The sequence below is a fragment of the Marmota monax genome, unplaced genomic scaffold, assembly GCF_021218885.2.
Source record: "Marmota monax isolate L192 unplaced genomic scaffold, Marmota_monax_Labrador192_F-V1.1 WCK01_AAM20220418_F8-fsc00017, whole genome shotgun sequence".
In the NCBI taxonomy this organism is placed as follows: domain Eukaryota; kingdom Metazoa; phylum Chordata; class Mammalia; order Rodentia; family Sciuridae; genus Marmota; species Marmota monax.
Genome location: NW_026695241.1, coordinates 4,060,834 through 4,078,314, shown reverse-complemented (window position 1 = coordinate 4,078,314; position 17,481 = coordinate 4,060,834). Strand labels below are relative to the sequence as shown.

The 17,481-nt window shown below is 36.0% G+C and overlaps 1 protein-coding gene across 6 annotated transcripts in view; it reads right to left on the bottom strand.

Moving 5' to 3' along the window:
- Positions 1-17,481, bottom strand: part of Btbd7 (BTB domain containing 7) — a 120,860-nt gene that overhangs the window by 36,179 nt on the left and 67,200 nt on the right. The window contains exon 4 of one of the 6 annotated variants that reach the window (XM_058577815.1): positions 1,343-9,678. The exons of the other annotated variants lie outside the window; for them this stretch is intronic. Within the exon in view, the coding sequence (XP_058433798.1) occupies positions 9,671-9,678 (8 nt within the window). The 3' untranslated portion in view covers positions 1,343-9,670. Of the gene's footprint in view, positions 1-1,342; positions 9,679-17,481 lie in introns of those variants that run through there. 6 annotated transcript variants of the gene reach the window in all.

The following is a 17,481-nucleotide window of genomic DNA, read 5'->3' as shown; positions in this document are numbered from 1 at the left end:
GCCTCCTCTTTGTCTACCTGTTCCAGTACATTTATGACCACCTAAGCAATATGTAGTCAGACAAGCCTTATCACTTACTCTGCCCTTATGCACCCCCGTGTCTTTCATCTATTTTTGTTCCTCCCGGCAGAAAATCTAATTTTACTTCTCTAAAGAGAGGTAAGAATGCTATCAACATTTTAGGTATGCACCAGAGTATGGTGGGGAGTTAAATTGGGTGTTTCTGGGTTTTATTGCTCATATTCATGTAGCTGATACTCAGAATTTTATTGTTCCTTTGGGTAGAGAGGCATGATCAAGGTATTGTCTTAAAATGTAACATTTAGCCACACGGAAGTGCATCTTCCAAGGTCTGGTCCTATTATAATCTTATGAGATTTTCTTGCATTAGCTAAATGCCAGAAGTAATTGGTCATATTGTAGCTATCACCTAAATATTTTGTGTTCCCCTTTAATGTGGTTTAAAAGTCATGTACACTCTCTGGATTGCCCATCTGGAAGGATATACAAGAAACTGGTGACACTGTCTCTGGAGAGGAACTGAGTGGCTGGGAGACAAGGTTGAAAGGGCAAGAACCTTCACTTTTTTTGAATTCTGTCCTATGTGAAGATATTACCTATTCCAAAAATTAACCACCACCACCATGCTATGGAAGTTGCCAAGAATTCCTTCCCTTACCACTCAGTAAAATCAACCACTGACCACAAAACCTAAGCAAATGTTGGAAAGGAAATGAGAAGGTTCTGTATCCTGAGAACATTACTTCCTTTTACAGGAAGGAGGCAATCACTGACATTCATGGTGTGTGTGTGTGGTGTGTGTGTGTGTATGTGAGAGAGAGAGAGAGAATATGTGTGTGTGTGTGTGTGTGTGTGTGTGTGTGTGAGTGAGAGATAAAGTATGTGCACTGAGTGCTATATTCTTTATTCCTGTAAATGGAGAGAGAGAATGAGAATATGAATATATGTTGCCAAGCCCTATAAAAGAGAAAAGCAGACAAAGATGGAAAAGATGCTAAAAACTTCTGGAGAAAAACTTTGGTAACTCAGAAAAGGAAGAGGGTAAAACACACAGGAAACTGACAGGAGTCAAAATTTCTCTTTAGACCATGAAACTGAAATAAATACACACACACACACAGTCTCTCTCTCTCAAGTTTAACAAACCTTAAGATACTTAATGATATTCCTCTATTTTACTTTATAAATTAGTGTTTATAAAGCAGGACATTTTAAGTGTTTATAGTGAGTGCTCTGGGGGAGAGCAGCATATGAATGGGAAATATACTCATGAGGGTATAAGTTCTCTGTATGTAGACAGCATGTAAAAATCCTTTGCTATATGGGGGAGGAGAGGGTGGGATTGGGTGGGGTTAAGGTGTGTGTGTGTGTGTGTGTGTGTGTGTAAGAGAGAAATGTGAAACTAGGACCTATAGGAGGCCTGAATACCATGAAAATGAACACATTCTTAAATACAGGATACACCACTACACTAGAATTGACCAGAGACTCAATTCTAATTTTCTTTTATCTGTGAGATGTGTGACGTTTTCACTTATTTGCTCACCTGAAAAATGTGGATGATACTGTATATCTCATTTGGTTATTTTGAGCATTTTATAACACATACATGACACTTAGTAATGTTTAATTTAAGGGAAATATTATATAAATGGCATTTAAGGACACCAACAATACTGGTATGTTCTGATTCAAGAGCAAGCACAGGATTTGTGGGGAATATGAGGGTAGGAAGGAAGTATAGTCTCCTAAGAGCAGAGCTAATTAAAGATCCATAAAGGGAACTGAAATATTAACAACCTAAATGTATTATATACTTCTCTGTTGCAGATTTGTCAAAGTACTAAATTAAAAAAAAAAAAAAACAAACCACACAACAAACTCTACTCAGTATGTGAAAAGCTCAGTAGATTTATACCTCTATATCTAAAAACAGAAGATGGTGGTTTACCTTGGGTATAAAGATAACTGTAGCATGATCACTATTCTTAAACCACCATTCCACTAGTGACAAATAGTAAATTAGTAGCCTTATTTCTATTATAATAAAAAAGGAAAAAGTCTAGAACTTAGTGGGGTAGAACCATGATTATGCTTTTCAGAAAACTCTGGACGTCTCCTGGATGGTCACCTCTTACATGATCATGTGCTGACTTTACAACAATGTGTCTCTTGGAGACATATTCCCTCTAATCCCAAATGAGAGCAGCTCCAGAGTCAGAAGGGGCACTCACACGCTTCCTAGCTGTAAACTAGGTTATAGAACCTTTGCTCATGTGTGGGATAATATCTAAAGAGAATAATGTGAATAAGGTGCTTAACACAGTGGCTGGCAAGGAACAGATACTCAATAAATTCTTCTGAATAAGTGAGTACAGTATAAAACTTTTTAAAGAATTAGTAGGGGCTGGATATGTAGCTCAGGAGTAGAGCACCTGTCTGGCACAAGCAAGGCCTTGAGTGTGATTCCAAACAAAAAGGAAAAAAAAAGTGACCTATAATTTATAGATTTTAATCTGCTTACAGAATTTTATGCACCTTTTTTTGGAAAAAATAATTATTTTTTAGTTAGAGGTGAACACAATATCTTTAGTTTATTTTTATGTGGTTCTGAGGATCGAACCTAGTGCTCTCGCATGCTAGGCGAGTCGTCTACCTCTGAGCCACAACCCCAGCCCAGTATGCACTTTTTTAAACCCATGATTTCTAGAACCTTTCTTACAGTTTCTAAATCTGGTAGCCAAAGGAGCTTTCGGAAAATGCAAATGTGATCAGGCTACACAGCTTGCTGTAGATAGGATTGAACATGGGGCCTGCACAACCTAGATAAGTGCCCTACCACTGAGCTACATTTCTAGTTCTTTTAAAATTTTATTTTGAGACAGGGTCTCACAAAGTTGACTAGGTTGGCCTCAAACTTTCAATCCTCTGCCTCAGCTTCCTGAATAGCTAAGATTATAGGCATGCACCACCATGCACAGGAGGATGAGGCTTTATGATTTCACCATGGCATACAAAGTTCTTTACATCATCTAGCCCTGTTTGCCTCTGTAGCCTCACTTCTTACCCACCCCTCTTATCTTTGCAACCTCATTTTTTTTTTTCCCAGCCCAAAGTGCCTTCCTCTTCAGGCCTTCAAAGCTGCTGTTCCTTCTATCTGACTTGCTCCTTTTACCTCCAATCTTTACTTAAATCCTATTCTTTCTCCAGGTCTTGCTTCTCTGGGAAGTTTCTGAAGATGTTCTCCAATCCCTACTCTCCACACTGGGTCTGGGACTCCTCTTCCTCCTAGGTGCTCTCCTAGAATCTAGGACCCTGTTTCATTAGGGCACTTCTGCTATAATTGCTGGCTGGTACTTGCCACTGGACTATTGTACCCATTACTTTAACCTCAGGGCCTAGCACAGAGTAAGAGCTAAGTAAGTATTTGCAGAATAAATAAAATACAGGAATTCATAATGTAATTCTATGCCAAGGGGCCTGTATGAATTGACAGGCTATATATTTTCTGCTTCAATAATGTCCCATTTTTACCTTTATTTGCTTGAAAATTCACGCAGCAGCTCCTCCTTCAAGTTTATAGGCCTGTTATGATAATAAGACTTACAACATTGCATCCATCTCCCCCCTCAAGCCACCCCCCACTTTTTGGCAGTGCTGGGGATGGAACCCAGGGCCTTTTGTATCCTAGGCAAGCGCTCCACCTCTAACTATACTCCCAGTCTCATTTACTTCTATTTAATCCAATTTATCTAAAAAATAGCTTAGAAGTAGTATTCACACCAGTGAAGACTTCAGGTTTATATTAAAAAAAAAACTATCAATTTACTAAAAAATGAGGTATAAGGATAACAAAACTATTTAGTCATATAGTTTAGCTTAAGAAAATTTCTAAACCTTTCATAAGTAAATATAAGCTCAAATGTTAATAGATTTAGAAAAACAATGTGATGTTCATGTACTTTCTAGAATCATTGTAATGGATCACAGTTTCAAAATCCAGCATTGCTCTTTGAAGTAAACTTCAATTAGTAAGGAAAACTGAGTAGAAACCTAATATTAAAACCAAATCATGGGATGGGGTTGTAGCTCAATGGTAGAGTGCTTGCCTAGTATAGGTGAGGAACTGGGTTTAATCCTCAGTACTACATAAAAAACAAATAAAATAAAGGTTAAATTCTTAAAAAAAATCACCTTAGTAAAGGTCTAATTCTATTGAGGCTGAAGAGAAATATGTTTAGAAACAAAGACAAACAAAAACATCTAAATGTATAAATGTATTTTTTTCCCCTCTCTAGATTTTTTATTGGTGCATTGTAGTTATAAATAATGATGGGATTTTCTGGGCCCAGTGGTGCATGCCTATAATCCCAGCAGCTTGGGAGGCTGAGGCCCTAAGCAACTCAGTGAGACCTTGTCTCAAAATAAAATACAAAAAAAGGGCTGGGGAAGTGGTTCAGTGGTTAAGTGCTCTTGAGTTCAATCCCCAATACCCCTCCCCCACAAAAAAAGATAGGATTTGTCATTACATATTTTTGGTTTTCTACTGCCACTTTCAGATATGTGGACATTTACCTTTAAATACTATGAGATGTAAAACATTTATCAGCAGTTTTGAATATACATCAATACTAAGTATGAGGTGAATAAAAATGTTTTAGTGCAAAGAACTACAACAGAACTTGAAGTCTTTTAATAAAACAAAGTCATCCCCCTTTTGGGGGACATACTAACCCACATCATTTTAATAATAGAGCCTGATAGTCATTACCCTGAAATATATGAAAAAATGTAAAATCATGTAGTTTCTGGACAGTTTATAATCACTCAATGTTTTAGCAGTCCTTTGGAGACAATGATAAAAAGGTAGTATTGTTAACAGTACTTATCACTGGAAGGGAGATTAGGAGTTGTGAAATATTCTGAATTACTGCCTGAATTCAGCCACTAGTGCATCTATTGCTTATAATTTTTAGAAAGTAACTTAATATAGTTATTAAAAATAAACTCTAGCTGGGCATCATAACACACACCTGTAATCTCTGTAACTTGGGAGGTTGAGGTAGGAGGACTGAAAAATTTAAAGACAACTTCATCAACTCAGTAAGGCCCTAAGCAACTTAGTGAGATCCTGCTTCAAAATAAAAAATAAAAAGAGCTGGAGATGTAGCTCACTGGCAAAGCATCCCTGGGTTCAATCCACGGTACCAAAACAAAACCAAAAGCTCTAAATGTACCAACAAAAAATTTCTCCAAGATTTATTAAATATGAACAAGAGAAGACAGAGTGATATGTATATTGTGATGCTATTTATAAAACAAAACAAGATATGTATGTGAAACACATACTCACATGCACACACAAAGATCTGTAAGGAAACCCCTGTTCAGAGCATCATTGATAAGAGTCCGGGGAAAGCAGTGGTCATGGGTGAAAATACACTTTATATCATATTTCTGTATCATTTCCCACTTTTTCAACAATAAGCACAAATTGCTGTTGAAATGAATTAACTCAAATTTAAAGTTTTGGCATAGAGCTGTTGAGGATGGTTTATTTATAAATGTTATAAAACATATAATCTAAAGCCTTTGAAAGTACAAGTTGTATGTGGAAGCTCAGATCCTGAGTGTATGTAGGTATTTAGTTATTTTTGCTTTCAAGTCCATCTTTTGGTCAACAGAAGTAGCCTTGGGGAGAAAACAATGTAGGCAATTGCTTCCTCATCTCTAAAATGGGAAAAAGACAGCAGCTACCACATAGGTCACTATAAAGACCAAATAAAGTATCCCTTAAAAAAAAAAAAAAGTTCAGCCCAGTGCCTTTCCCACAGTAATAGTTAAGTAAGATCATTACTCATCTAGAGTCTTAAATACTTTCTTCTAAGCACTTCCAAAGCCAAAAGTAGACAGACTGCTTACATTTGGTCAGAATCCTTTGGATATTTTAGGGGATAACAGTAGTATTTGATTTTAAAGCTGAAACTTCAACTTTGTACCATAATTCTGGGTTTGAAAAGCCCAGAGTGTCTTCCTTCTTCGGTCATTGTCTTTTTTCTTAATCAAATATTTATTTTTTTAGTTGTAGTTGGATACAACAGCTTTATTTTATTTTTATGTGGTGCTGAGGATAGAACCCAGGGCCTCACACATGCTAGGCAAGTGCTCTGCCACTGAGCCACAACTCCAGCCCCTCCTTCTGTCATTTTCCTACCTTAGTCACTTGTATACTCCCCCAATCTTATTTTATTTAATATCAAATAACTCGCATCTTGGACTCCCATTAGTTTTTGTCCTCTGCACTGGAAGGCCCAAGAGTAGTCAAAATTTGACAATGGCAAGTTACAAAATAAACTGACTTTAAGAAAGGTGACAATTAGGCCATTTCTCTAAGAGAAAAGGGGGCTCTAAGTGCATCAAATTAAAGTAGAGTGGGAGTTTATACCAAATAATACCTATGCTACCTTGGGAATGCTCTATGGACCATTTTTTATGATGTTCTACCATCAAAATTGGAATGTTCCTCAAAACTGTAATCATGTAAGTGCTGAGGCTGAATGTTTAAAGAGTCTGAATCTGGTGAACTTTTATACTTGGAACTGTGCTGTCAAATATGTGCAAAGAAAACAATTCTTACCAACAGAAAACTCCTACAGAACTGTTAACACAAGTCGGTTTTTAAAACACATGTGAGAAGGCCCTCCCACTGTGAGCCACAACAGTGGTCAGTGCCTGCACATCTATAAGGAAACTAGCTCAAATTGAGAAGCCCAGATGGAGTTTATATGGTTAGTGTGTGGCAGAGCCAGGATTGGAACACAGGTCTAATTTCAAAGCTCATGTTTACAAAATACCATTGTATAGGAGCACTATTACTTATCTCAGAACCTGTACAAATGGAAAACCCATTTTCGAAGCTTCTCAGGGCAATGAAGAGGAAATGAAACAACATATGTGAAGTGCCTGTCATGAAGCTAAGCGCATCGTGGAATTCAAAACCTATTTGTTTCATTTCTCTTTTCCCTGGAATAACATAACAATGATGTTCAATAAATGGTAACCTTAAATATAAAAATTAGCTTACTCTATGTCTTATTTTAAGACTGACATCAAAAGTTCTGATCAACGAATGTTAATTAACTATTGTACTTTAATTTGAAAGTTGTATATAAATAGTGATATGTGCAAGGTATAATGAAGGACAGTTTCTCAATAATTCAAAATAAAATGTGGTATCAAAAATTTACAAATATCCTGCTATTTTACCTTTTCCTTCTAGCAATCCTTGGAATTTCATTATCACAGAGAAAAGGTTTGCTTACTGTTGAGAAAAGACTTCTAACTAAATTCCACATAATTTTAAATAAAAATAAGAAACACAGACAGGCGTAGTGGTGCACACCTGTAATCCCAGCAGCTTGGGAGGCTGAGGCAGCAGGATCTTGAGTTCAAAGCCAGCCTCAGCGAAAGCAAGGCCCTAAACAACTCAATGAGACCCTGTTTCTAAATAAAATACGAAATAAGGCTGGGGATCTGGCTCAGTGGTTGAGTGCCCCCGAGTTCAATTGCCGGTACCAAAAAAAGAAGAAACACAACAGATTCTACTACAAGTGAACTGTACGTATTTTAGAAACACTTCTTGTTATGGCTATAAGACACAAGATATATATTTACATTTAAAAAGTCATATAAAAAGCCATACTATTCATTTATATGTATTGTCTTTTATGTTTATAAACAGGGGTGAATGAACATTCCATTTCAACAGACAGGAAACAAATATGGCGACTTCTTACAATTTTATTTTCCCATAATAAATTAAACAAGTAAAGGTAATTTAGAGTAAGAATTTCCAAGTTACTTTAATGCTGAGTTATATTACTTATTGTGAATATAAATCATTGTCATAATCACTGTAAATACATTTTTATTTCTGAATTTTAGATGCATGATTAATTATTTAATCTAAATTGTAAACTAGTGCAAAAGGTTATGGTTGACCTTGGATTAAACTATTTTGGCTTCCAAATATGAACAGTGGTGGGCTGAATATATAGTTCTGTTGGTAGCATGCTTGCCTCGAATGCACAAAGTCCTGGATTCAATCCAAACAAAAACAAACAAAACAGTGTCATTTAAAATTCAACTGATATTCTACTTCATATCAATGGACAACAAGTAAACAGCTGATGAGACAATTTATTTGAAATGTAACTTAAAATTCTGAGTTAGAAGGCAGTTACACATTGTTTAGACTATATTTAAATTTATGTCTCTAAATACTTCAAATTTATCTCCTGGATTGGAATTAAAGTGTTTTCATTTTGTTTGCAACTTCTAGGGCTAAGCATTACACACACACACACACCCCTTGCCTTTTTTGCAGTAATGGGTATCGAATCCAGGTCTTGTGCATACTAGGAAAGCATTTCACCACTGAACCACACTCTCAAGTCCCCCTTTTTCTTTTTTGTAAAAAGGTTACTCAGTTTTCATAGGTATTAAAAATAATTCAAAATATGAGTCTAGCAAGAGCAAAGCTCTGTGTAAGATCTTGGGTGATTCAAAGATGACCACCTCTTATTACACAACATAATAATACACTAGGTGACAGAGTAAATGAAGCAGGTGCATATGTAATTGCAAACAAGTTAGAAAATTGAAAAAAACTAAGAAAAATAAATGTTTTGAAAGTTGTCAGGAAGTAGAAAATATCTTTAACTTGGAATGACTAGGATGAAACAAGGTATGTGAGTAGCATGTCAGTTTGGTCTTAAAAGGTTTAGATAGAATTTGAAGATTTAGCAATAAAAGGCAAATCTACTCCAGGAAAAAGAAAAACAAAGCCCAGAGGGAGAGTTTATAAAAAATGGTTTGTTTGAAAATAAAATATGCAATCAAGTACTATGCTTTAAAACTCAGACTTTAAGTAAAAATTGTTTTAAAATGTTATTTCATTATGATTACAGACATATAATCTCAAGAGTCCCTTAACTGTCATTCAAGAAGCTAAAATTAATTTTAATCTGTTGTATGTTTAACTGAAACCTGCATTTACTACTCTGATCTGTTGATAATGGTCTTTAGCTTAGTTCCATTATTCTCTAGGAAGTACATTCAGACTAATCTGCTGAAGAGGAAACAATTACAAACAGAAGTAAAATGAACTGCCAAATCCACTGAACTGCGACAGAAGAAAGAATGTCAACACTGGAACAATGGAGAGGAGGAGAAGAGGGAGTAATGGGTGGGTGAGTGGGGACAGTGAGTCTGCTAGTTTGCATTTATTTCAAGTCACACACTCTTGGAAGCTGACCAAATTGCTAAAGAAAAATTAGGTCATTTTGTTCAGTTGCTTCTCTATCAGATTTTTAATTCAATAAAATGTAATCATGTTCATGATTAAAAATATGGCAAATGCAATATGCAGTCCATTTTGGAATGAAAGTTATAAATAAATTTCATCTTCCAAAGATTAAAAATGCATTTTTGATCCAGAAAAAGTTTAAAGTCTTCTGTAAAATGTCCAGCACTGAAATATTCATGTAGATGTTGATAATTCTGAGCTATTTTGTTCTGAGGTCAAAATAGCTGTGGGTTGTTAAAGTTCTAAGAAAATCTACAGTTCTTCTACAGTGTGGCATTTTTCTCAAAAACCTGTAAAACAATAAGAGGTTACCCTCATTGTTTTCACAATGTCAAAACTATTTACCAGAGTGTGCTAAGATCATTGTCAAAGTGATCAATCACCTAGTTCTTGCAAGGTTCTTCCAATCTAGTCATTTATTTTGGAATTTTATACACAAGCATTGCTATCAATCAGGTTTTTTGTGTAGCGCGCGCACACACACAAACACAAACAACAACAACAAAAAAACACCCACAAAAACCTTCACAACACTGCTGGGAAAGCTGGAAACGAGGTCCAGTAAATAAGATAGACAGAGGGCTGCCAGGTAGCGACTCTACCAAATGGAAGCCAAGCGTGGCCAATGAGTCACCATGGCACCCTGGCCACAAGGACTCCTGCTCTGTCTGGACAGTGAATGTCAGCACCACATCACAGTTGTGATGTGACTTCTTTTTCCACTAGATGTTGATGCCCCATTCTGTTTCCAGAAATAATTCTCTATAATAGTCTGCTTTTGTCATTAGGTCTTATTTCAAAAAGCCTAGTTGACAAGTTGAAGCCCTATTCACAGAGAACTCGGAAGCGAATCTTTGGCCCTTTAGACTTTTCCACTGGTAAGTGGGCACTGCCATCTATTAAGACCTATACCATGAAGAATTCTCCAAAACTAGGAAGAAGGTTCTAATGCTGGGCAGCCAAACAAGTCAAGACTCATACACAAATAGAAAAGAGAATGGCAAAGAACAGAACAAAACCCTCTGTCCTCTAACTGTTCTGGAGCAGCCTGAGTGGTGACCCACACAGGTCCCTATCCTCGTAGTTTTTTAAACCTCCTTCCAAGGCCTACATTACCCCACACCCCAAACAGTTCAGTGAAAAATTGGGCTCAGGACTGAGAGTCTTCCAAGTTGATGCTCAAGCATTACTGTAGTCTGCTATTTCATTTCTATGATGAGACCACAGCCTCCCACCCTCAACCCTGGGATCTGTCCTCAAATGCCCCTTTCTCTAACCATGCCCAAATTCCTGGCCTCAGATTGGAGCCAGAACTGGTTCGAGTCACAACTTCATCCCTTACAAGCCTGGGAAAAGACTAGTTATTAATCTGAGCCCCACAATACTGTCAGAATGACCAAAAAAGAAAAAGCCCTGTGTAAACTAAGATTATAAACATGATCTCATTTGTTCACAATCCTCATAGATATGATAAATTCTTCAGTCCTTTAGGACTGTGGCCTTCTCTAGGTCTCTTTGGGTCTATAACAGGCACTGATGTCACATCTTTTTTCTTCATTAAAAAATTAATTTTGAATCAAAGTTGTATGTTCTTATAATTTTAAGTCTAATAGCACTAAACACTCCAAAAACATTCCCCTCTGTAAAATGTCCAGCACTGAAATATTCATGTAGATGTTGATAATTCTGAGCTATTTTGTTCTGAGGTCAGTAGTACTTATGCCTGTGGGTTGTTAAAGTTCTAAGAAAATCTACAGTATCTTTTCCACTCTTAGTCTTCCTCCCCAGAGGAAACTACTGCCAGTTCCTTGGCTTTTTCTTCAGATATTACCTCCATATTATAAGTTTTACTAAAGTACTATTCTGTGTTCATGATTAAATAATGCTTATTGCTCTAAAGCTGTATACTAGAATTATATTTTCTTTCACATGCAATTTTAAATTACTTAGAGATATTTTCTCTTAACCATTTGCTTGTCTATGAATTTAATGCTAATTCTTCATGAATGCAAAAGATCCATAAAATCTCTTTCAGTACTACTTAAATGCTGAAACATGTGAGTTTCAGATTTCCTCCCAGACACCTCCTTCCTGAAGCTTTTCACCCTCCTAGTCCAGTCTGGATTGGACATTCACTAGAGCAACTACTCAGCTCATACTAAGGTTTCCCTTTGCTTTTCTCCTGTGCTGGACCCCAATTTTCTGGATCTCATACCTCTCTTTTCTTTGGTGGAACACATCCTCAGTAGCTTCTTGAGTATGGAAGCAGGGGAGATAGATTTTTTGAGGCATGACTGAAAATGTCCTCATTTAGTCTTACACTTGATTGGTGATTTAGCTAAATATAAAATTTTCCGTCAGCTCTTTGAAGGCACTACACCTGTGTATTGTAGTATTCAGTAGCTGCTACAATAAAGTTTAAAACCATCTGATTCCTACTTCTCTATTATAAGACCTATTTTTTCCCCTATTATAATTTTAGAATCATCTCTTTTGGCTTAGTGTTCTGAAAAGGAAGGAACTTTTTCATATGGAAATTCCTTCAAGTTTGGGCCATAATTCTTACATTACTTATTAGATATCATCTTTTCTTTGTTCTTCTCTGGTATGTAAAATTCTAAAATTACTATTTTCTAAGATGTCAGATCTTCCAGATAAATACTCTAGTTTTCTTACATAATCACCCTTTTTGACCATCTTTGTTATTAGCTACTTTCTACAGTTAATTTTACTTTTCATTCTGCTATTTCCAAGAGCTCCTGTTTTTGCTTTTTTGTTTTTTATATTCAATATTTATTTTGCAGTGCTGGGGATGAAACCAACGGTTTTGTGTACAGTAGGCAAGTGCTCTACTGTACTATACCCTGAGCCATGTTTTTACTTTTATATCATCCCACATATGTCTCACTGATTCCATTAAATGTTGTTTTTTATATGGACAATTTTAATTCCATGGAAATTCTCTTCTCCATTCTGTCTCTGCTATTAATTTGTTATTTTTATTCTGATCTGTCTCAATTAGTTAGCTTTCCTCAAATGTCTAGTGACCTTGGACAGGTTTTCATATATATAAGTTCAAGTAAACAATAAATAACTGGAAATGTTGCTGTGTAGGAAGGATTGCTGATTGTAGTCTTACTTGTACAACAAACAGAAGCAAACTGGAGTTTTCAATGTGCAATGAGTCTAATTTCATTGTGGAAACCCAAAACATCAGTACCTATAAGTATCTATACTTTTGGGCTGTTCATCATTCCAGAGCTCCAATTCCTTCTTATACTTGCCTGGCTAGTACTAGAGCAGGGGAAAGGAGTAGGTGATCTTACCATCTAGTTTGTAGGCTTTCACATAATTCCCAATTTCAATCCTGTGGCTCATTCCAATACTCCTCTACAGGTATTTCCAAATTGAGAATCTCTCTAGCTCAATTTCTTTACAAAGTTCGGAAATTTTAGGGAATTTCAGGTCTGTTTTTATGTTTGGTTGGAGAGGGCAATTGATAGGGTAAGTGAGGGAGAAGAAAAGGGTTTATCACTTGGTTACAGTGTTATTAATACAAAAACAGGCAAATGGATTATTGGACCAAAACAAAAGAATGAGTACTGACCTATATATAGAATTTATGTACACATAGGAACTTTAAAGGTAGCACAAATTAAGGGGGAATGGCTTGTTTAATATAGGATACTCGCCAGGTGCGGTGGTGCACACATGCAATCCCAGTGGCTTGGGAGGCTATAATCAGAGCGGCTCAGGAGGCTGAGGCAGGAAGATCACAAGTTCAATGCCAGCTTCAGCAAAATAGAGGTGCTAAGCAACTCAGTGAGACCCTGTCTCTAAATAAAATACAAAATAGGGCTGGGAATGTGGCTCAGTGGTCAAGTGCCCCTGAGTTCAATCCTTGGTACCAAAAAAAAAGAGGATACTCAGCTCAATATATAGAGCATTGCAAAACTGCATCCCTTTCTAATAGCATAATACAAAGATGAATTCCAGGGCGCAGGAAAGGGCCCAAACACTCCATACTGAGACTTAAATCTGAATCCCTATCTTTAGTTATTCACTTTGCTTCTCTTTTCTTTCCAGAGTACTTAGTACCAACTGGTCTAGGTCATTCCAGAGTTCTGTGGATGAATGGCCTCCCTTCTCTGGAGTAGCCCCCTTAAGCTCTAAAATCACAGGCCCCTGTCTCTGTTATGCGAATCATTATTTCTCTATTTACTTTTTATCTTCTAAAATTTTCAATATCCCTTTATCCAACTGCTATTTTCTTCTAGATGCTCCTTTCCTGGAGAAATTATACTTTTTTTATTCCTTTAGAATACCAGGGCGTTGAGGGAAACAAAATAAATTCAAATTCAATTTGTGACATATACATGGAAATCAAGTGAAGTTAAATCTGGTCCTAAAATGCCAGGCATAGAGCTATAGTTGAGGCCCTCCTACCTACTTGAGATTGCCTCCTGGCTGCTCTTGCCTAATGCCACTGCATAAAAAGCAGTCTGTGTAGGGCAACAAGTTTCTCTTTTACTTCCTTGCCAAACCACCCTGGTTGTCTGCCTCTACTACTTGTTTTAAATATTGCTCTTAAGTTTCTTTGTCTACCTTGAAGAGTGTAGGTAGTCTCAGGGTCCTAGCCCCCCTTGTTAGAATGTGTATCCTTTTCAAACTAGGCTTTATTTTTATTTTTCAATTCTTAAAATTGTGGTAAGCCAGGCACAGTAGCACCCATTTATAATCCCGGTAATTCAGGAGACTAAAGCAGGAGGATGACAATCTCAAGGCCAGTTAGTGAGACCCTGAGCAACTTACTGAGACTGTTAAAAAATTTAAAAAGATGACTAGGGATGTGGCTCAGTGGTAGAGGGCCTCTGGGTTCAATCCCTAGTACCAAAATTAAATAATTAAATTATGGTAAAATACATAAAAATAGAGTGGTAAATTTAATGTTATAAGTGTTTAGTTCAGTGGTATTCAATACAGTCAGATGTGCAAACATCATCATCATCCATCTCTATAACTCCTTTCATCTTTATAAATGAGCCTTGTTCATTTGAATCACAAAACAAGAACAAAATTACTTCTCAATTCTCTGCAAGATGGTATATAACTAGTACCATGCTAGATGCATGAGAAAGACAGTAATTCATTATACACAATAAATGTCTCAGCATATTATAGGTTCAGATTACAGAATCCTTGTTGAGAGAAGCTGATTGCAGAGTGACAAGCAACCTGATACTTAACAATAGTTTTCTAAATGCAATGATAAGAGGTACATACCAACATCCTATAGTGATAAAATTATAAGAAAATCTTAAAATCAAAAATTGCCTAGTAAAAATCTATGAAATATGCTTAGCATGTGTTTGATTAATAAATTTATTTTTAGAAAAAAAGGGCCAGAGGTAGTGTTTGCTTAGCACATACAAGGCCCTGTGTTCAATGCTTAGCACTGAAGAAAGAAAGAAAGAAAGAAAGAAAGAAAAGACAAGACAAAGTGGTACTGAAAGATTTATGTTGCCATAATGACTATCACTTGGCAGCTAACAATTATTGAATTTATCAGGCACCATTCATCATTTCCTTTAATCCTCATAAAGCTTGCAGTTTATTATTAATATTATTGTTTTTAAAAATGAGAAAATGGCTTTAGAGAGGTTGTGCAATTTGTTTAAGGACAAAAAAGTTAAGACATGATGGAAAAGGATTCAAACCCAGCCTGTCTGGTTCCAGAACCTGAGATCTTAAGTTTTATGGTATAAAAATCACTCCCCAAATGACCAAATAGTCTACTTCCCATGGAAATGAGGTAAAAGTTAAGCAAAGTTATGGTGCATTATAAACTCTAATTGAATATTATCATAGGTATGGGGGAAAGATATATCCCACATGGAACACAACAAAACAGCAGACTAAAAAAAGCTCCAAACTGTATTTTGAATAATAGAAGGAAACAGAAACAGATATAATATTGTTTTTGTTTAGAGTAACTAGATTAATACAAGATTTGTTTCATATAACATATAAAATACATAAAGGACAAACAGAACAAAAAGCCAAAAAACCCCTCTCATTTACGAAAAGATAAGTAATCAGTATCATTCAAAGATCCAAAACTGGCTTACAATTTTATTCTTTATTCAGTTCTTCTTCTTTTATTTATTTTTTTGGTATTGGGATTTAACCCAAAAGCAATTTATCACTACATCCCAGCCCTATTATTATTATTAATTTTTTATTTGTAGTTGGACACAATACCTTTATTTTATTTATTTATTTTTATGTAGTGATGAGGATTGAACCCAGGACTTTGTATGTGCTAGGCAAGCACTTTACCACTGAGCCACAACCCCAGTCCGTATTATTATATATTTTTTAATATTTATTGAGTTGTAGATGGACACACAGTAACTTTATTTAGTTTTTACGTGGTGCTGAGGATCAAACCCAGTGCCTCACACATGTGAGGCAAGCACTTTACCACTGAGCTACAGCCCCAGCCCCTTTATTTTTGATTTTGAGACAGGATCTCGTTAAATTGCTTAGGGCTTTGCTAAATTGCTGAGGTTGACTTTGAACTTGCCATTCTTCTGCCTCAGCCTTCTGAGTCACTGGGATTTCGGGTATGCATCACTGCATCTGGCTCTCATTCAAAGCCTCCGACAAATTTGATTTTATACAACAAAGAAATGCTAGGTCAACTGCTAGATTTCTTCCAAAAACATTTTTCTTGTCTTACTATTATTAACATAATAATTCTTATTTTGAATTAGTAAAAATGTATTTTAATGACATTTTCATTGTGGCAAAAAAAAAAAACTATTACTAAAAAGATAATGGTGAAATAAAATATCTAAAAAGATTGTTTACATAAAAGAAACCATAGCATTTTTGAATTTATTTTTATTGGTGCCTTCTGTACTATTCTTCCCATCTTATGACTGGCCTTGTTATTTAACTGGGACTTTTATTTTTTAATTTCTCAAAGCCCTATTAATTGATTCATATGTATTCCCTTCTTTCCCTTTTTTGGGGTGTTGGGAATGAAACCTAGGGGTCTTGAACATGCTAAGAGTCTTTGCATAAGTTAGTAAACTCCTTTTGCTCTCCTATAAAAAGCCTCTCCACCCCCAACCTGCAGTACAGGGGATTAAAACTCTGGTACTCTACCAATGAGCTACATCCCCAGGCCTTTATTAAAACTTTGATACAGAGTTTCACTGGTCAAGTTGCCCAGGCTGTCCTCAAATCTGCAATCCTGCCCGAGCCTCCTGCAATGCTGGAATACAGGTGTGCACCACTGTACCCAGCACTGAAGATCTCTTTCCATCTCTGAAATGTTAGGATTCTAACATTTACCAACAGATACATACTTTGTTCATTTCCTTCTTTTTAAATATTTATTTTTTAGTTGTAGTTGGACACAATACCTTTATTTTAATGTGGTGCTGAGGATCGAACCCAGGGCCTCCCACGTGCTAGGTGAGCGTTCTACTGCTGAGCCACAACCGCAGCCCCCTTACTTTTTCCTTTTGGTGCTATGGATCATACATAAAGTACTCAGCATGCTAAAGCACATGCTCTATCACCAAGCTACACCCCCAGCTCCAGTATATTTCTTTTAATTTAATTTAACTTTCATGTTTCCATTCGCTTATAACATAAAAAAGTACTCTCCTAATTTAAATTTTTTAGTTTAAAAGTAACTGAAAAAGGCAAATGAGTTCAGTTCTGTGTTATAGGCTGTTGTTTTATATACAAATTAAGCCTAAAAATAAGATACTAAATATTTGAAAATTTAAAATAGAAACCCCAATTGATTCAAATAAATTTATATCCAAATGTTGTTGTTTTCATTTTGTAATGAACTTACTCTAATTCCAAATATTTAAGGATCAAGAAAGCAAAAAAAATATAAATACCAGACAGAGTACAGGTGGGTAATTACATATTCCTAAATCTAAATTACATATTCCTAAATATTACATTAGGAAAGAAAGAGCCTCAAATCGCATCTAATGCTCTTAGTCACTATTACTGAATGCCTGATTTTAATATTAAATAAAGAACCACATTAATACTGACCCTTT